Source organism: Carassius auratus, chromosome 19, assembly GCF_003368295.1.
Source record: "Carassius auratus strain Wakin chromosome 19, ASM336829v1, whole genome shotgun sequence".
In the NCBI taxonomy this organism is placed as follows: domain Eukaryota; kingdom Metazoa; phylum Chordata; class Actinopteri; order Cypriniformes; family Cyprinidae; genus Carassius; species Carassius auratus.
The window spans coordinates 6402885-6423961 of record NC_039261.1 but is presented as its reverse complement, the minus strand read 5'-3'; the positions used below and the strand labels follow the sequence as shown (position 1 = coordinate 6423961).

Below are 21077 nucleotides of genomic sequence, written 5' to 3'. Positions count from 1 at the left end.
GCTATGTATCATTCCAGTAATAGCCATTCAAAGTGGCCTGTCCAAACCCCTTTCTCTTGCAGAGAGGAATGGAGAAAAGTCTGATTAACACTGCCAAAATCTAAGAACAATTGTTTCCATAGTCTAAATATCTGATTCCATTCTGATGAAGAGTTTCTCCCATCTCCCTTTGGGAAACTGATTGGGAAAAGAGAAATAGAAACCTTGATGGTGATGATAGTAAGTGGCTGGAGCGGATACTCAAATGAGGAGAGGTGGGGTTATTCCAATATTTCATTTGATCCAAACAAGAAAAGAAAAATACAAATAAACTACAAATAAAAGCATGGGCGAGAACCGCTCCAAGTCTTTCATAAGAGTCAGTCTCGATCAAAGACATGGCTTTTTAAAAACATAGCTGTACATAGCATTCATTATCATCACATTGAATATACATATATATACATATATAAAATTAAATTTATGTATTTAGCAGACGATTTTATCCAAAGCAACTTACAGTGCATTCAGGCTATCAATTTTTACCTATAATATGTTCCCAGGGAATCGAAACCCCTAGTGCTGCACATTATTTTTATTTCAGACTTTGGCTTATGCATTTTAGAATGTGTTTCCCAAAAGCATTGTTAGCCAACTTTGGTCACAAGTTCTGTTGTTACCAACATAGTACAGAGATTTGGGGTTTCCCGAAACCATAGTTCAAACGAACTTTCGCAAACAGCAACACAAACTTGCATGGTTGGAACTACGGTTCTCGACCTGTGGTTAGAATCATAGTTTCTTGTTAGCAAGGGATATGGGTTTAAATAAATATGATCTTGGGCACAATACAAGCAGTACAATCTATTTATTCCAATCTATCTAAATATAAATGCATTTTAATCTATGTATTAATGCGCGTCCTCTGTTTTTGAAGAGTGCGCATGTGCATAAATAGCTAAAGGGAACCCCGAAGTATGATGTAAGATGTAACCGGCAATAGATCAAACATCAAATAAACCAAAATGACAGAAAAAAAACAATAGTAATTAGTCATCAGGTGCCATAATATATCAATATATCAGCATCTTGGAGATGTCCAATAGGTTAAATAGCAGAAGTTATTCCTCCACCACATGTGTGTGACATCATTAACAATGGCCCTATGTTGTTTAACTAGAGTGGATCAAGCAACGGAGATGCGTCTGTGTTCGGGAAACAGTCGTAACAAGCTAGTTTGTTTCAACAACATTACATCATACTATGGTGGTTAATCACCGAGTTACGTCTTTGTACGGAAAACGCAGGGTTATTATTAACTAAAACTATTCAAACAAGTTGTTGTTAGATTAAAAAAAGCTGAACAAAATTGAATATTAGATGATAAATTTAAAGGATTTGAAATGGGTGAAATAGGCTGGAGTTGAAATACAAAAATTACTAAAACTACAACTAAAATAAATTCAATAAATACAAATAAAATGGCAAAATGTATATACAAAATGAAATTAAAATAAAAATGTAAATATAAAGATAAAAGTTATTTTAATATAATGATGAATCAGATCAACATTTCTTCTCTGCTGGGTCATTTAGTCACATAACTTGGTTTTTTATTAAAAAAAAAAAAAAAAAAAAAAACTTACATTCCATATATTTTTTTTTTTACTTTTTTTTTTTTTTTTGGTGTTTCCTTGTACTTTTTAATGCAATGTCTCAAAACTCAAATAAAAATATTTGGAAGAAAGCAGGATGTGTAATTGGCTTAAATGTAAGCTTTCTTCTGACTGGTCAGATCAACATTCAGTGGGATACCACATCACATTATTACAAATAATGTCTGAAAGTATGATTGAGTCATAACAATTGTTAAGTTTCAGCCTGTTGCGGCAACAAAACTGCCAGCACTGATGTCCCAGTTTCGCTATGAATTTTGTATTTTATGCTGTTTAATTTTTTTCCAATGAAGAATAACACTGACTAATGCAAAACTATCATTCCTAAGCACAGGGAGAATCCCATTATCTCATCTGACTCATCTGTTTCCTACTCTATAGGGTGTCATGGTTATCCTTCACTCTTTTTAGTCTAAAACAAAAACAGATGAACAGAGAAGATATATCACCCATATGCGTTGCTTAGATGAGAATGGCAAAGATCATGTCCACCGTTACAGAGCGAGTGAAACAGAGGTTGGTGGGAAGGAATATGGCTACGTACCATTTTATACTCTTTCCATGTTCTTTGAAAGTCCATGCTACCATCTTCACGTCTTTGGATTACAGTCCAGCCTCCGCCCGCAGTCTCCATGTTACAGTACACCTGTTTAAAGACAGACATGCACATCACACACATACAAATATACAAGGACGGAAATACCACAAACCATTTATCTTGACCTTATGGATCTGTATATCCTTACAACAATAACAGATACCCCCATTAGCTTAGTGACTTCTCCAAACAGTGATTAGCGGTGAGGTCAAGTAGCAGGCCTGAGATCAAAGCTGTGGTGCTCAGGGACACCTGGCTGTAATCTAGCACAGTGGGTAGAAAGCTGTGGCGTCACCTCACACACACCCAGCTGAACACACAGACCAACCTGGTTGCAATTAATCCAGTATCGGGGGCTGGAGCAACACTAAAACCAGATATTCAGGGACAGATATGTACATTCACGGATGCAGCCTTTTACACAAATTCACGCTGTAAAAGGTGAAAATGTGCACTTCTACCTCACCTCACCCTTAAAAATGACTTTTAATAGTGTCCACATAATAGTCAGTTAGATACAGTCAAATTAAGTAATGTGTTTGGCCAGAACAAAAAGAGTAAATTTATGTTACCACATGTACACTAACACATTTTAGGCTACTTGACAAAACCACATACAGTACACCCTGCCTGAAACCAAACAGTTTTTTTTCCCTCTTTAATATTCCACAGACCACATGAAAAATATGAAGTCATTCAGTTTTGGGACAATATGAGGGCGGGTAAACGAAGTTTTTTTTTTTTTTTTACCTTTCAATAAACTAAATGCTACCTTGTGATATAAAGAATTATGTATTGGTCAACTAGGCAGTCAATTGATCAAAAATGGGCTGTAGGTCTGTTCTGATACCAGGAAAACAATGTTACATTAAAGAAATAATATTATAATATAAAATTATAAAATAATATTTTAATAATTATAAAATAAAAAATTAAGAACAAATTAAAATAAAAACAGTAAAACAAACAAAGGCAGCTAATGTTGCAATGACCTCCACTTCTAAATGATTTAAAATTACTTTCACTTTAAAATAAAGCAGTAAAACAAATTCAAAGTGCAAAAAAAGATAAATAAAATACAAACAAAAACATACATAAAATACATCAATCAAATGAAGATTTCTTAAACTGTTTATGGTAAAGGTTTTTTTCATCTTGGTATTGACACTTGGTCTTTTTAATGCAATATTTCAAAACTTACATAAAAATCTGTGGATGAAAGCTGGACGTGTAATTGGCTTATATGTAAGCTTTCTTCTTAGTCAACACTAGTGTAAGAACTAACTGATCAGAGTTACTGACCCTAACCCTAACCCAAAAAAATAAGATTAAGATTTATCTTAAAATAAAGATTAGGATTTCATTAGATGTATGGGATCTTATCCTAAATGTTGTGGTCTTCTTGATATTATGCAGGTACAGTATGATTTTTATGTGACTTTATTTGACTCTTTTCTGTGCCAAAGACAGTAGAGGATCACCACTTTACGACTACTGTAAAGTCTTGATCCTAACAGTTGTGCAATTAAGTTTACATTTTGATCTTAAATTATTCCATCTGAAAACACATTTCCTACCTTTTTAGTCTCTTGCGGGCTAATGTTGATAGTGTAAACTCCATTTTTCTGGAATCCCGCTTGGTAGAGGTCGGCACAGTCCCGGAACTTCCTCTCCTCGTCAGCTTGCTTGGTGAGGTTTGGCACCACTAAATACACAAAGAAAACCAATGTTAGAAATAGCAAAAACATAAACGATCAGAGAAATAATAAATGGAGCTGTTTATATTGGTACATGTACAGGTACATCAGCAAACGTCTGTGGATCTGCCCGGATGCGTTGAACAAATAAAACGATTTCCACTCACTCTCTCGCTCAGCATGACCGAGCCTCATATTCGGCTAAACAGAAATGTCAACTCTGTGACTTCCATTTCAACAAGACAGCAATACCGTAGACAAACAGCCTAATGATATTTTAACAAACCTCTCAAATCCTGGCAGGTGACAGCTATTTTTCGAGACCCACTGAGCTGGGCGACAGTTTAATCCCGGATAATTTACATCAACCTCCTTGAATTTAATAAAAGAGGGTTTAAGGTGGAATGTTCTGGAGCTGGACCAGAAACAGCTCCTAAAAAGGAATCCTGTACGTATATATGTATAGAAGAGGATTATTTATGAATGCATAATTGTGATTGACAATGAGTATACAGTATTTATTTCTTTAGCTTCTGTCAGCCGGCCTACATGGAGGGATGTGTATAAAGCTGTCCGCGCTTAATATCTGTTTCATGTTACAAACCCGTTCGAACAGTTCGAAATATGTAATCACAGTCGAAAATGACACTGCTGTACAATATCAGAGCTAATAATGTTGAAAAATATTGCACGCTGTGGAATAAATCACATCCTGAGTTAATGGAATAAATAATACACAGAGTCACGGGCGAACTCTAAATATTGTATCGCTTTTCATGCAGGATTTCGAATCTGGCTGGAATTATTTTGAGACTACAAAGGGCCGCGAGGACTTCCAAGTTCGCTTGCATTATCAACATGACCTTCTTCCAGTGACTGACATATTTCTAAGTGTGAAAGTCTTTTAATCAAAGTGCTGAGCTCTGGCTCTTGGAGAGCAGCAGCTCGGCTCTGACAGACCTCTGCAAGCCAACAGCTGCGTCTCTTTCCATCTGCAGACAATTACGCCGCCAATATTTTGAAACCAAGCAAGAGTCTGCGGACAAAATACTACAAGCTATAAATTTCAAGTTCCTGTTATAACAAGTGGTTTATATTTACCCACCGTGTCCTAGTTATATAGATGGAAATTCCTTCCGATTCCCCTCTACTTTTTTTTTTCTTTCACGGCTAAAGACCGCATCTCGGTTTTCACACTATTGTTGTTTCTGTTGGGACTCTTTAAGAAGAGGAGATGTCACTGCTAAAGAGAGACGTGTCAGGGGTGTTTAGGCAGAACTTTGATCCCTGTCGCGGGACAGAGGGCTTGGGCGGGCAACCCTTCATTCAGGGATATTATTCCTGCCGCTTCGGTAAAGGATTGAGTGTCTGTGACAAGGATCTCCCGCTGTGACAGTTTGACAGAGGGGAACTTCGCACTGCGGCGTCTAACACAACAAAACCCCAGCTGTGTCAGACAACGGCAATTTAGCGCTTATAGCCAGGAGCTGAAAGTGGCAGGACTGGAGAGCAGAGTGACGGACAAGTTCAACCCAAACAAAGACAAAACGTGACGTTAGCGGAAGAAAATAAATCTTACTGTTTATTGCTGTACAAATAAATGCATAATGAAAAATGGATCAACAAATGAATGTAAAGCCTACTGCTTATAGTTGCACATTTAAATAAATATATATGTGAAAATGTAATACAATATGATTAAAATAAAATGTAAAGTATAAAATACTAAACAATATCATAATCAAATAAGCAATAAAGCATGGTGGTAGCAATGCCAAGGTCATTGATCAGATTTCCAAGAAAAGCAAGAACTAAAATCTACAATAAATGTGTACTTTGAATGCAATGTAAGTCGCACTGGATAAAATAAAATAAAATAAAATAAACAATGCATATTGTGCAAATTATTACAAATTCAAATAACAAATTATTATGATTAATCTAAGTTGTTGTAGAGAGTTATGAAATATTTTTCTCTTATGTTGAATCTGGAGTTCGGTCGTAACTAATGGCACAAACTACTTGGATCTTTGCAAAACATGGGCATCTGACCACCTCTGAATGCCCAGGAACAACTTTACATTTAAATCTTAGCGAGACTATGGTTAAATTGAGCTATTAAGCAGCTTGCGTTCTGGCTCATAAAATTATAATCACATTATTTATTTACATTTGAATTCTTGGTGGTTCAGTTGGGACTTTAGTTTGGAACAAGTTGATGTGAAAAGAACATCCAAGTGGAGTGATTTTATAAATCAGGATTCTCCACACGATTGAAAACACAAAATACAGTTTAAAATAAGCAAGAACTCAAAATCCCAGTGCGGTGCGCTGGCGAAATGAAAACTCAAACTACTGCACTGCATCTTTATATAAACATCTGAGACGATAAAGTCTGATTCTTTCAATTGGACTGAGAGACTGTGAGAATGATGACCACCAGCTGAGCGAGCAGAACTGTAATAATGAGTATTTTTAAAAACATTTCCTAAGCCATAAACCATCTTAATCATGTGTGTCTAAACCCAAAAATCATATTCTGACATATTACCTATTTTTACAGTGTGTTTTCATACGTCATGGCCTGTCCCTAGTGAACTTAATTTGGAGACAGAAAACAATATTTTGTCCTTCTAATCACAGAATATGATTGATGCCAGTGAGTAAATAATAATTAGCAAATAGGGATTTATTACAGCCTTCCAAAGGGGAGAACAGTTATATCAAAAAATGCAATCTAATGAGTTTGCGCTTATATTATATTTTTCATAATAACCCTTAATAATGCTTCAAATAATATTTTCACAAATAACAGCTTTGCATTTATGAACTCACTGCAATCAAAGATGCTGTACAATGTTTTAAAACCATCAGATCTCTTCTTTTTACGCATGTGGCGAGGCAGTTAACTTGCAGTGAACTTCAAATTTGTTATGTTCATGAAGGTTAAGCACATTAAACAATGTCATAATCATGTCTGAATGAGAAAAGCAGCACGATAAACAGTGCATTCTCTCATTTTTTAGAGCATTTTAGAGCTTGAACATTGTTTTGCAAGTTTAGTTGAGTCATGATTTTAGACAGACAATCTAAGACACCTATGGTGCCTTCCTTGCCAGTTATTTGGACGGGCCGTCCCACAGGAGTCATTTAGTTTGACGAATTCAATCAGAGGTCAGAAAAATACCTCTACAGCACACTGGAGCTTGTCAGTGCAACTAAGGGCTATTTGAAATCTCCGTTTATCATAATTTGTTTGGTAATGTGCACAATTATGCTTGCTTGTTAAAATCACCAAGAAATCATGTTATGGGTCCCATCTTACCATTACACCAAACCACAGTGAACCTAAACTGCATTTTATACGCTCAATTGACCCACTAAATGAACCCAATTGCGAAGTTTTATTTAGGTTTCAAGTCCAGGCACAGAACAGAACCAAGTTGGAATCAAAAATTGACTCATTTAGCGTGACTGGCTGATGTACAAATAGGAACGTCTAAATCCAAGGAGCTGCAGGGTCTTCCAGTATGGGCTGATATTCTTTCCTGTCTGTGTTCTCTTACTGACAGATCATGAAAATAAATAAGCATTTATTTTAGAGTATAAATTTGCTAGTGTGGGACCTGGGATTGCTCCAAAGCAATGACTACATGTTCAACAAACAGTTCAACCAGAACAGAGCAGTAGATGTCAACCATAGTTACACAAACCTAAAAGTATTTTCATTCAGCATGGACGAACAAATTCAAAAAGATTAATTTTATCAATAGTGACAGTAAAGACATTTAAAAAAAAAATCAACATAATCAGCAACATAATACTAGAAAATGTGTGTTTAATAGCAAATCAGCATATTAAAATGATTTCTGAAGGATCATGTGACACTAACTGTGTAGTTAGACTCACAGGAATAAATTACATTTTAAAATATATTAAAATAGAAAAGACTTATTTTCAATTCTAATAATATTTCACAATATTACTGTTACTATATAAACTATTGCAATTTTTTATTACTGTATATTTGATCAAATAATCAAATGAAGCCTTGGTGAGCTTCATTCAAAAACATTTAAAAATCTTAATGGCCCAAAACTTTTAAACAGTAGAGTCAATGACACATGATAAATATTCCTTCATGCTGTTCTAAATTCATATGAATCAAACGTTCTTCAATGGAACACTAAAGAAAAAGTTTAGAAGAATGTCTGAACTCCATATCCCAAGTCTTTCATCTGAATATGACAGCTTTATGACAACACTAAAATTGAACTAATTATTCACTGAATATCTTGTGTCCATTTGTCATGTGTCACCATTCACTACCAATGTATGCAAAACAGAAGCTTGCATAAATACAATCTTATAAATAACCACGTTTGTATTCCAATGAACCACCATGGCTTCATGATTTGCCATTTGAAATGTGAAATGAAACCCAAAAGAAAAAAGGAAGTAGAGTTGCTTTTGGTGCCCTCACAGAAAGACGGAAGCTAAGGCTTGAGTCGACTCCATGACCTGTGCAGTCCCATCTCAGACATTCAAGGTAAATTTTCTGTGACCACAGTGACGTGGGGCAGACGTCGGAGAGACATGGGGCCAAAAGGCCACACTTGGGTTGCAGTGGGGGGAAAAAGGGAAATGAGTTCACTAAACTGACTCCTGCTGGTAGAGGCAACCATAGGGTTTAGCGGGAAATCGCCAATCCCACATCACTACGCTGGGGCTATGTTAGGCCTGGCCTGTAACTCAATCAAGGGCTGTTTGACATTTCAGTCAACTGTTAACCACAGGCAGTGTGCTGAAGCGTGATAAGCGGCATCCGTTGAGGTTCACAGCGCTGTCTGGCTAAACGTGACGTTTAACAAGAAAACAACACATTTCACACCTACCAGAAAGAAGCTTTTCTCACTGATAACATACTGTGTAACAGGCTATTTTTTATCTAAAAATGGCCTGTTCTGGCTGCTACATTTTTAGTTTTCTATTACTTCCTTTGTGACATTTGCTTTAGCAATGTCACACACCATTTTTTAGAGGGTTAGGGATGCCAGTGGTGTTCTTGGCCTGATTGGTGGTTCAGGTGAAATAATATACTGTATACAGTGGTGGCCAAAATTATTATTAGAACACTAGTATTTTCTCCAGCTAAGTCAGTTATTTCTGTCTTTTGCTGTAGAGTAATATCAATATCAATATAGAGTGAGATTTTTGTTTGCAAAAGGAGTCTGACAACAGCCAGTGCTCCACACAGAGATCTGATCTCATCATCATCCAGTCTGTCTGGAATCACAAGAAGAAACAGAACGAACTGAGACAGACTCAATCCAGAAGAACTGTGGCAACATCTCCAAGATGCTTCAAGAGACCTACCAAAACCTGTGCAAAAAATGAGATTTTACATGTACTTACATGCTGTGGCTCCATCCTTGGCACAGAGGCTGAGCAGGTTGCGTACGGTATCCATCATGTCCTGCTGTTGTCTCTGCAGGGCGGTGCTGTTACCGGTCGCGCGACTCAGCTGAGCCTCCAGCTCCCGGATCACTGAGCTCTGTCTGCTCACCAGCGTCTGTAGACTGCTCTTCTCCTCCCGAAGGGCCTCCAGCTCTTCTCTGTGCCTGTCCTCCATCTCCTGCATTTTTTCCTCCAGAAAACTGAGGAAAACATGAGGCAAAGCCACAGCAGAGAAAAACGACGAAAGGGTTGTTAAAAGTAAAAAAAAAATATATAGGAAATTTAACAATCTAAGAAAAGTCCCTGCAAGTATGGGTCAAATCGGGCCACATACTCATAATTTTGGGTCACAGTGTGTTGTAATAAAATGTATGCCATGCTATCATAGATTCAGCCAAAATATCATTGTTACAGCAATCATTGTAACTACTATAAAAATGAATATGGGATCTCCTTCAAAGTCAAGTCAGTTTTTATGTTTTTTTTTTTTTTTTTTCAAGACTGTGGTGGGCAGTTTTTGGCAGAAACTGGTTTCCATGGTAAAACTTAGTCAAGGTTTACAGAAAACAGCATCAAAGTGTCATATCAATGATAGTTTTATTTAAACATTTTATTATTTATTGCATCTTTTTACATGTTACACTGAAGAACGTTTTCTTCGTATTTACAATTTTACTGTTTTTATTAAAATGGTTAACTTTATATGTTTCATGAAACAATAACCTTGTTTTAGTCATGAGGAGCAAAGACACACACTGAGTTAGTTAACATAGATATATCATATTGCATGTTGCAAGTGTGGCTCACAGGTAAACAAAATGTATTTTATTTGCCGTGGGCCAAAAAAAAGTTAGGAATCCTTGGCTTCATCAAGGTATGACTTTGATGATACTGTATTTATGTTTCAGTATTCAAAGGCAAAGAAATGAAGGCCGCCTCATTACAGATGTAATAAATACTGATATGAATGTAGCCAATCTCCATAACTTACACAGGGTACAAACAAACACAGTTCATCTTATAGCTTTGGGCATTAGTGCACGTCTAAAATGGATCCAAGCCTTAAATCTGCACTGTACATCTTGGAAACCTGATGCACGCTGGGCTGGATTCACCAGCTCATTAAAACAAAATGCGATCCACATAGCACTTTAAAGGAATGTAAAATACATTTTAGATTGAAAGAGGAGAAAGTCATAATGTCAATCTATATTATAGGATGAGTAATTACACTAACTGTAGTAACAAAAATGCTAGACATAAACAGATACTTAAAAAAAACACACACACACACAAAAAAAAAACCAGAGGGATATGAATGCTCATATCTTTTTAACAACAGCTGGGCTCAAAGCAGAGAGATCACTGGGAATTAAACCCTCGTTTTGACAGGAACAGACATGTCCCACCAGAACAATCAATACATAGAAAATTGGAAAGTATTCCAAAAGCTTTGCATTGCAGAATTAGTCTTCACAGAGGAGAAAGTTTAACGGTGGGTCAGGGGACATCACTCATGTCTTGGCAGGTTCTGTTGCACTGCACCGTATGGGACCGAGCTAATGTCTGAAGGCTTGCGTTGTCAAGAATTGAAAATCATTTTGTGCAATGATCTATATTGTGGTTCTGGCATTAGAATGAGTATGTTCTAAAAAGAATTACAAGCGAGTGAGATTTGAACATCTGTATTGGCAGATTAAATGGCAGCACAGTGAGACGGCTTAAGCTGGGTCACTACTGTAGCTCTGAAAGGTTTTTTGTGGCTCAGTTTATTGTTTCCTGTGTGCAGTGTTGGGGAGTTACAAATTAAATGCAGCAATGCCACTAACTTAACTATATTCATCAATAGCATAAAAGTAGTAAAACTGTAGCTATAAAAGTTCACCTATTTAAGTTCCTGTGCAGTATTTTAATTATTATTGTAACACCCAATTATGATATTACTGGATGATTATGCACTTTTTTAATATATATATATATATATATATATATATATATATATATATATATATATATATATATATTGTTCAATGCCATTATATATGTACATATATACTGTAATATATTTAAATTTGGTATATTTGTGTGTGTGGGGAGTTGTGTTGGGGTTGGAGGTTTACCCATTCTTGTCATGGATCTTGTTGATTTCATTTATCTGTATCATAAGTTGTTTCTCCAGCTTGTTGGTGGATAGTGAATTCTCCAGCAGCTGAATTTCCAACCTTGAAGTCTGATTTAAAACCTAAAAACAATAACATTCCAATAAAAATATAGTAATCCTTCCGCAAAAACACAGACCTTAAAATCATTAAGTAAGTTAATACTAACTGAGCGGTACCTCAGGAGAAGTCATAAACATATATAAACTATACCGCAGTACCATACGGTAGCACTTAGGAACAGTTATTCTCAACCTCAACCTCTTATTTGACAAATCAGCAAAACACAACTGTGCTGTATCCCTCAGTGTCTCATTAAAACACACAAGTCATAAAAAGATTCAGCAACAAAAACATTAGCATGATACTTAAAAAGAGATTTTAAGTCTAATGCCTTAAAACTAATGTTTTTCTTGGCTGTATTTGAGGTGTATTAAAGGGATACACTGAAAAAAAAAAAAAAGATTGTTCGCTTAATGGAGCATGAAATGGATCCTGGGAAGAACATACCTGTGTCTCGACATCGGTTAGCTTGCGCGTCTGCTCAGCTGTTTGGGAGAGAAGACTGGTGCCCATCTCTAACATGGCCGCCGTGTGGTTATGAACGGCACTCTGTTGTAACTGCACCATTTCGGTCTTCATATTGTCTTTGACGTAGTTCTCAATCTGTGGTGACAAGCAGAAAGACCATTTTAGAAAACATACACCAAAATGTGGACATTTAACCCATGTCTACGAATGCCTTAACAAAAATATGTTCTAAGAACACTTTGCTAACGTTACCAGTAAGTAAAAAAAATAATAATAATATTGATAAAAACATTGGTTATACGAACACTAAGTGAAAATTCAATTTCATCATTTGGCAAACATGATTGAAATGCTACTTTCGAATGTTTCCTGATCGCCCTTAAACAGTACAGTAGTAACAATTGACAAACATTAGTTCCATGAATGATATCCAATGATATATATATTTTTTGGGAACATTTTTAAAAACTATATAACTTTGAACGAAAATTCTATTAACATGAAAACATTCGAAAGTAGCATTTCAATCATTTTACGTTAACCACCAAAAAAACATAAATGATGATATGACGATGTATTTCTGATGATCTTAATCATCTCAATCTTTCCATTGTTATACATGTTGAAATTTAATTTGAGTCTTAGATGCTGGTGATTGTTTATTCATTAAACTATCTATGAAACTGTTTAATTGTATAATTGTAATAAATATGTTGTCCTGTGTAATTCATGTTCTAGTAATGGGTACATTATGTACAGTAATGTTTTGATGGAGGTGAAGAGTTTGGGTTGTGAACAAATGGACATTGTCCAGTATTTAAATACAATATGTGAGATATTGGATATTGGCTAATGAATGATGTTGGATATTGGCTGATGAATGATGATGTCAATATAATTAATGATTTAAAAAGTGGGTGGAGGGATTGAAATGCTCACACACTGAAGAAGGCCTCGAATCAAAACAATTGTGTTTTTATCCTATTGGTTCATATAAAATAAACCCTATAAATAAGTTTATGGAGAGTGTGGATCATGGTCCTATACAAAGAAATGTATCACAAATCAAATTTTTTTCACTGAATTTAAGATTTTCAGATTTAAATGACATTTAAAACTAAAGTTTAAAAAAAGGATCGAGCTCAGAAGACATCTGAAGCTTGACACAATCGTCACTCCAGTGGCTGTAAAATCCATTCAGAGGTAAAACACACTTAACTTGACAATTCCAACAGTCCTAAAGACACTTTAACACCAAGAGCACATGGAGAGTTTGACAAACTTTTTAAGAGGCCAATAAAATGAAAGGAGACACCATTTGAGCACAAGGACAATGGGGTAATCAAACCCCTCACAGTTATGACTTCCTTAAAAAAAAAAAAAAAAGACACAGTAACTCATTAAAGAAAGGATATTTGCATGTTGGCAACATTTTAGAGGAATTTCTTATCTAAGCTTCTTCATGATGACCTGGAGCAACTTAAACAGAGCAGTAACACAAACTCTCGAAGAGTCAGTCTTATAGGTGGAAGCAGATGTAGGTCGTTTGTTCAGAGAGGAAGAGATGTAGATATCTAGCTACAGGAGACGCTTAGGTTTATCATGAAGGCTTTCATTCTAATCTTCTAGCTGGAGAGATGACAAGACCAGAACAAGCTTTAGAAACACAAAGACTACTTCTGTTGATTAAACCTCAAGAGATGACCACTGACACTGAGGTCTTTAGAAATGATTAGAAATTACATCTGGGCTCATTACTTACCTTTTTTTTTTCTTTTCTTTTTTTCGCAGTATCATTTGATGTTGTATAAAATTGTACATGACCATTTTAATCTCGTGTAAATTATCGAATACTTACTGAGAATTATTATTTTAAATTGCTTATAATTAAATAACATGATTAAATGTAATAAAAAATGTATTGTGTTATTGTGTATTTTAATTAAAACATTTAAATGTAACAATGTCATTAAATAATCAGTATTTTTAATTTAATAATGTATTGAGTATATCAAAAGATTTCTATATACAAATCTAAAATTAAATGTTATCGGTCATTGCAATTGTCTGCTTACTATCAGAAAAAAATGTCAGTTCATCCCTATACAGAACTACCTGATCTGTGCTTCATTACAGTTTTCACATATATTTTTGTTGCAAATGTTGTTTGGCCTTCAAAATATCCGGTAAAAGAGTGGCACGATAACGTACATCGTCACTACGACACACCCTTTACGGCATTGGTTCTGGCTTTTGTACACACAGAGATCGTTCCAGCACTGATCCCGGCAATGTTACTACTGTAGGTCCCTTGGACGTGTTTGTGTTCACACAGAAGGCAATCCGGCAAAGATCCGGCAATTTTCCGGGACCAACATGTAGTGTGAAAGGGGCTCAAGTGAAATCTATAGACCTGATTTGTGACAGAAAATATCTGGCTGCAAGACACTTCAGCCAATCGACAGTGACAACAGAGTCGCCCACTCCATTTTTTCCATTATTTCAGCGGGCCGCGTTGCTCCACTTATTACATCATGAATGATCTCTAGTGAATACATTGAAGAGAGCAGACCTACAGGGAGCCAAATTTAAACAGGACTCCATGACTTTCTGAACCCTTTGTCCTGTTCAATTGCAGTTCAAGGACCTGATTGTCACCATGCTGTGGTTTTATGGGTTTCAACGGCATTTCAATGAACAGTCTTAGCATATTTATTGCTGCTTTAGTCATTCCATGAAGTTTGCTTCATTTCCTATATAGTTCAAATCAAGGAGTGTTGTTCAGTAACAAAGAGCCAAACTCGGCACGCACTACAAGCCTAACGAATCACTTGGCACAGCAACGCACGGTTGTTTAGAACATGGAAGTTGTGGTTGAATAAGATAAATCGGCTGTAATTTCGAAGTTTGGAGCACTCCAGCTTTTGACTTATGAAGTTAGGATCGAGATATGAAGTCACCGCGATATAGATGTTGAAAAACAAGAAAGGAGAAACCAAATGAAAGGGTGTGGAAAACTACAGTATCTCTTCACTAGCCAACATAAAAAATGGCATCCGTACGCCAAACAGCTGGGAACAAACAGTCAGAAACATAAAATTCAACCTGTTACTGCTTTAGCCACTAGCAGCCTGTCATGTAGAATTAAGACTACACACTGATTTTCCTTCTTGGCAGTGATTATAAAGCCGATGCTGTTGTTTGGATTACTACAGTACGTAATAGGTGATTGTGAAGCAAGTTATACAGATACAAGTGTCTCTTTACAGTAAACAGTCAAAGCTTGATGGAACTGATTGGAAGGAATACAGAAGACCTATAACACTGCAGGCATTAGACACGTCTTTAGCTGCAACTCGATCAGTAGTTTTGCCGAGACATTTGAACTTTGTCTCTGAACTGACATTAAGCTTCGCAATCTGGCTCTGTGTCTTTCATTAAGCTCTCTCTATGGATAAAGTGTTTGACTCGAATCCAGTTTAAGAGGCAACGGAGGTTTGAACTCTGAGACAATGTTGGCTGAAGCTTTGAGTGCGAGTTAAGTCACCTTCAGAAGGGTGTGGATGCTATTCTGGTGGCCTGGAGAAACATTAGCCCAGAGGTCTGTTGCTTTGACTTTCTGAGGGAATTTCGCTTGTGTCATGCTCTAAACTGGCGGGTGTGTAAATGGAACAAAGGAAGGATAATCAAGATTACACAAACAGAAACGTTGTGTAAAAATATCAGAGGAAGCCGTAAAGGGCTTTAGTGGGTGTATGGATATTTCCCACTTCCATTCACAAATAAACGTGCCTACCCAAAGACAACAGATGAGGTATAGAAAGAGAAATATCTTTCTCTTTTTTTTCAACTGGCTTGAGTCATTTAAAAGCATACTAGTGATGGTAATGACAAATAAAATCAAATGTAATGATGAAAGTGAAGGTATGTTGAGCTAAAGATAAATAATAAAAGAAAATCACTGAGACAGAGACATGAGCAATGTCACCTGCACTTTGTCTCAAAGGCACATTCACACATGCAGGAGTTCGATAGAACAGAGCGCGATCAAGTGTAGGACCCCGTCGAACCCGTTGCACCTGGGGGATTGGCTTACATCTCACAGCTGCCCACCAGCAGAGGGTCATGCCAAATGAGTCAAGGTCAGCCATATCAGCACTCAAAAATCTGACCCGAGAGCAGTCACGTCTATATCGATATCACTATGCCGTTTAAAGCCAGCAAAGTTTACCGCTTGACTTGCAGATTGATTGTGTTTATTTGCAAAGTGCACTGATGTGAGAAGGTGAACGGGGCTGCTCTACTGAGTGATGTTCAAGAGGCCCAAATTTAAAAGGTTGAAAAGTCCCATTGCAGCCAGGATCCTGTTAGACTTTTATTTTGTTATTCCATTTGAAGTCGTGGCTCTGACAAGAAGAATAAAATAGACTTTTAATAACAACACTGAAGGACAAATGATAATGATTCATTTAATTGTAGTTCGCAGTTTCAATAGTAAGAATTGATCAATTACAAGAAAGATCAATTCAATCAGACAAGAAAAAATAGTTAAGTTTATCTGTTATGGTGCACAGTTTTTTCCCCTTTTTTCTGGAAAAAAAATTACTTAAAAAAATCACTTAAGGTAATAATGAAAGAAATCTAAAAAACTAGAAAAAACAACCCAGTTAACGTTTACCATAGAACAGAATATTTCCTTTAGATGATTGTTATTTCATCAAATTAAATATCCCTGCTTCCATGCAAAAAATATATATATATATATATATATTTCGACAACCAATCTAACAGTCGAATATTCGGAAGGTGTTATTGATTATGCCATTTTGACAATGGGGGAGCTCAAATGTCTGATTTCAGATAGAACTACCAGTTTTCTCCCAATAAGTTAATATAAAATTTATATTTTAAAGTGTGTGAATAAATCCAACTACCCTTATAGATTTATGTTTCACTTTCTATGATCTGTGAAGCAACTTGGGGGCAGGGATTTAAAACTTTAACAAGACTCAAACTGACACAGGCAGAGACTGGATTTTTTTCGAACAGGTAGGGTGATTTCAAAGCATTTCAGCTGGTGTATATACTGTATATCGTGGATATATTATTTACCAGATATAACATGCATTTGGATTTGATTCAAGCACTTCATTGTAGTACTACGGTGATATCTCTTCAGCACATAGCGTGAGCAGGTCAAACTACAATGCAGAATATTGATAACAATGACTGGGACTGTTACATACATACTATTATAATGAGAAGACTATTATACTAAAATGCTATGAATTTTTTTAGTTTAGCTGCCGTGTTTCTGCACATTGTTTCATGAAGAACGCGTCCACAAAAGGAGTTTGCATTCAGAGTCTTGCAATTTGTTCATGTGCATTCGGTACCCTTTTTGCAAACAGCCTATAAGTCTTAATATTAAAGCTGCAGTAGGTAACTTTTGTAAAAATATATTTTTTTACATATTAACCTGTCATTATGTCCTGACTTTGGAAATAAGACAGACTATGAATATGAGACAGATAATCTGTGAAAAAAATCAAGCTCCTCTGGCTCCTCCCAGTCCATTTGCAGTTACGGACCACTCCCGGTAAGAAATCAACCAATTAGAGCTGCGGTCCGTAACTTTGTTTGTGTTCAAAATGTAGAAAAATGTATATAATAAGCGAGTTCACCATGAATCCATTTTCCAAACCGTGTTTTTAGCTTGTCCTGACTAGGGTGCACCTATAATAAGTGTTTATATTCGGACTATTTTAGATTGCTTCGGGGATACCACGGCGGAGTAACCCAGTACCTTTGTGATTCTTCATAGACATAAACAGAGAGAAGTAGTTCCGGCTACGATGATCTTCCGCAAGACGCAAGCAGTTCTGTTTTTTAACCGCTAGTGGGTCAAAAGTTACCTACCGCAGTTTTAACTTTATGTTGTATAAATAACGAAGCGTATTCTATATGAATTTATGAGTTGAATCTCATTGATTTAAAAACTTGCTATCAAATATGTCACTCTACTGATCAGAGCTTCAGTGCACACAGCTCAAAACAGAAATGCAGAACATTAACTGCTAACATTTTAGGCTAACATTATAATGAGAGCACTATTGTAAAAAAAACAAAAAACAAACAAACAAACACTTTGTTAACTGTTATGGTTTCGCCGAAGTTAAGTGTTCGCTATTTGTTCAACAAAACATAAAACATTATTTACCCCATTTATATCTTTAAGGTGTTCATTACGCATTTTCCCTGCGTGTTAACATCAGTTATTATGTTAGTCGAATGTCTGGCTTGACTCTTGTTAATGTATCTTGCCCCGCCCCCAAACATATGATTAGACTCAGTTGAATGGTAAATGGTAAATGGACTGCATTTATATAGCGCTTTCAACAGACCACATGGCCATCCAAAGCGCTTTACAATTTGCCTCACATTCACCCATTCGCACACACGTTCACACACCGACGGCGGTGTCTGCCATACAAGGCGTCATCCAGCTCGTCGGAATATCACCAAGATTCGAAAATTCCGATTCGACTATGAAAATCCTTGGTCACGGACACGCCTTATATATAAATACAGGAATCACAATTTAAGTCCTTCAGAATAAAGGAAACACTCCTTCCCAGAATCATAAAAATACACATGGAGGTGACAAAGGGGTTTTAGTGAGCCATAACACCCGACTTGCTTAAAGAGCCACTAAATCACCCTTCTGTGTGCTGAAGAAAATCACCCAACAGAACAGAATATCTCTCTAACTGCTAGTTTGACACAGGAGTGTAAACGTTTAGGGGTCTGTGAATTACAGGTCGGGTCACATGGTGAACACTGAGGTCAGTGATAACTACTACGGCTGGTGCAGAGACGCCAACCTCTGCCTCTCTTACTGCTGTAGTGGTGCAGTCAGCCCTGATTCTGTCCAACAAGCTTTATGAGAGTTTATGAGAGTTCAAAGCACTGTTAAAAGTCTGTTAAAGCTAAAACAATCTGCTTAAATAAACAATCAACTACAATGATCTTTTATAAACCATACTGGACAAATAGTTCTATGTTAGATCAATTCTATCCTCAAGTAATATCTTGCAGGACAATTCATTTTTAGATAAATGTATCTTTGAAATTTGAAGTTTTTTTCTTCTTCTTTTGTTTTTCATTACATTACCAACAGAGGGAGTTAAGGATATACATCAACAATATAATTTATTCCTGTGATGGCACAGCTGAATTATTGGCATCATACTCCAGTCTTCAGTGTCATATGATCCTTCAGAAATCAGTGCTCAAGTATAAAAAGTATAAAAGTAAAGATTGTTATATAAGACAAAGTTTTTGAAAAGCTAGAATTTACCCTGTGACTATGTACTGTATATAGACAGTTTGTGCTCTTGGACACGACTTTCATCACATCATGCAACATGTTTTCTTCACCAAACCACACAGGTTTTGTTTTGCGGAGGGTCTATATGATCTTGTGTAGCAACAAGTTATATAATGCAGTTGAGTGTTAGAAATATATTGTGTTGTAATAGCTAAAGCTGGGCACACAGTTAACCTTTACAACCTCAATCCCCAGGGCTAAGTTTACAGACGTTCACTCAATCACAAGCACCCCTTCAAGGAACTCTCTCTCTCTTTCTCCCACACACACACAGACAAACTCAAGCAAACCATGTGAAACATTCACAGATAAATATATAGCCTGTTCTCTCTCACAATGTGAAAACCACATTGTTTTTCCTTGCAATTCGATAAGATTTTTAAAGCTCAAAGAGTCAGAAGACACCTACTGTAAATATTGAGATACTGTACACTACTGTCCAAATTTAGATGTTTCTTTTTCTTGAAAAAGAAAGTTTTTTTTTATTCAACAAGGATTACAAAAGTGACAGTTAAAGGGTTAGTTCACCCAAAAAGGAAAAATATGTCATTAATGACTGAATGAAAGAAGACAATGCTAAATAAAGTCGTCGTTTTTGCTATTTTTGGAGCAAAATGTATTTTTGATGCTTCAATATATTCTAGCTGACCCTCTGATGTCACATGGACTACTTTGATGATGTTTTTTTTACTTTGATGAACTTTCTGGACATGGACAGTATACCGTACACACAGCTTCAATGGAGGGACTGAGAGCTACTAAAATATCTTAAACTGTGTTCCAAAGATAAACGGAGGTCTCACGGGTTTGGAACGACATGAGGGTGAGTTAATAATGACATAATTTTACTTTTTGGGTGAACTAACCCTTTAAGACTTTTACAATGTTACTAAATATTCCTGTTTCAAACAAAAGTCGATTCATCAAATACTCCTGGAAAAATATCCAAATATCAAATATATTAACTGAACAGAAAAATACTTGAAATATTGTGCATGAGTGGCAAGAAAAACTTGTATAAGGATTTTAAGGTACATTTGTTGTCTTTTTCAAGTATGACAGGCTTGTCCCAAATCCCATTCACTGTATGGAAAAGCAGTCTGAACATTCTTCAAAACTTTTCTTCACGAATTGCAACAACATCAACCCTTTAATATGGAGCTGTGTATATGGACAGTTTGCATAGCTGGGAATGATTCTAAGCTTGATTCATCATTGGAAAGTTTAACCACCATCAACCAATGAGAAGAATCCAATCAATTTGTCACAGATGCCAAATGGATCTATTTTCAACTGTAATCATTTCACTAATTTATATTTATCTGCATTCTGCAAACGCTACAGTTTATATATGCAACGTAAATCTAAACCATCCATCTCCCAAACAATTGAAAGCAGTGCACGGGTGCCATGGCACAGTCAGCCATGTTGTAACTTCAGTTTGTCAGCGGCAGTAAAACATTACATTTTGAGAACTGGCATATTCCCAGCTGGAGTTGTTCTCTATTACAAATCCCTGAGATATTTGGGGTATATTTGGGTCCCTTGTCGCAGAGCTCCAGCTTGATATTTCAATTCCAATAAAAAAGC

General features: G+C 36.2%; 1 protein-coding gene across 1 annotated transcript in view; it reads right to left on the bottom strand.

The window, feature by feature from the left end:
- LOC113119250 (angiopoietin-1-like) overlaps positions 1–21077 on the bottom strand; it is a 50654-nt gene that overhangs the window by 16501 nt on the left and 13076 nt on the right. The window contains exons 2-6 of the mRNA XM_026288558.1: positions 12077–12232; positions 11528–11649; positions 9366–9607; positions 3831–3958; positions 2200–2301 (exon numbers count right to left, since the gene is read on the bottom strand). Coding sequence (XP_026144343.1) covers positions 2200–2301; positions 3831–3958; positions 9366–9607; positions 11528–11649; positions 12077–12232 — 750 coding nt within the window. The remainder of the gene's footprint in view (positions 1–2199; positions 2302–3830; positions 3959–9365; positions 9608–11527; positions 11650–12076; positions 12233–21077) is intronic.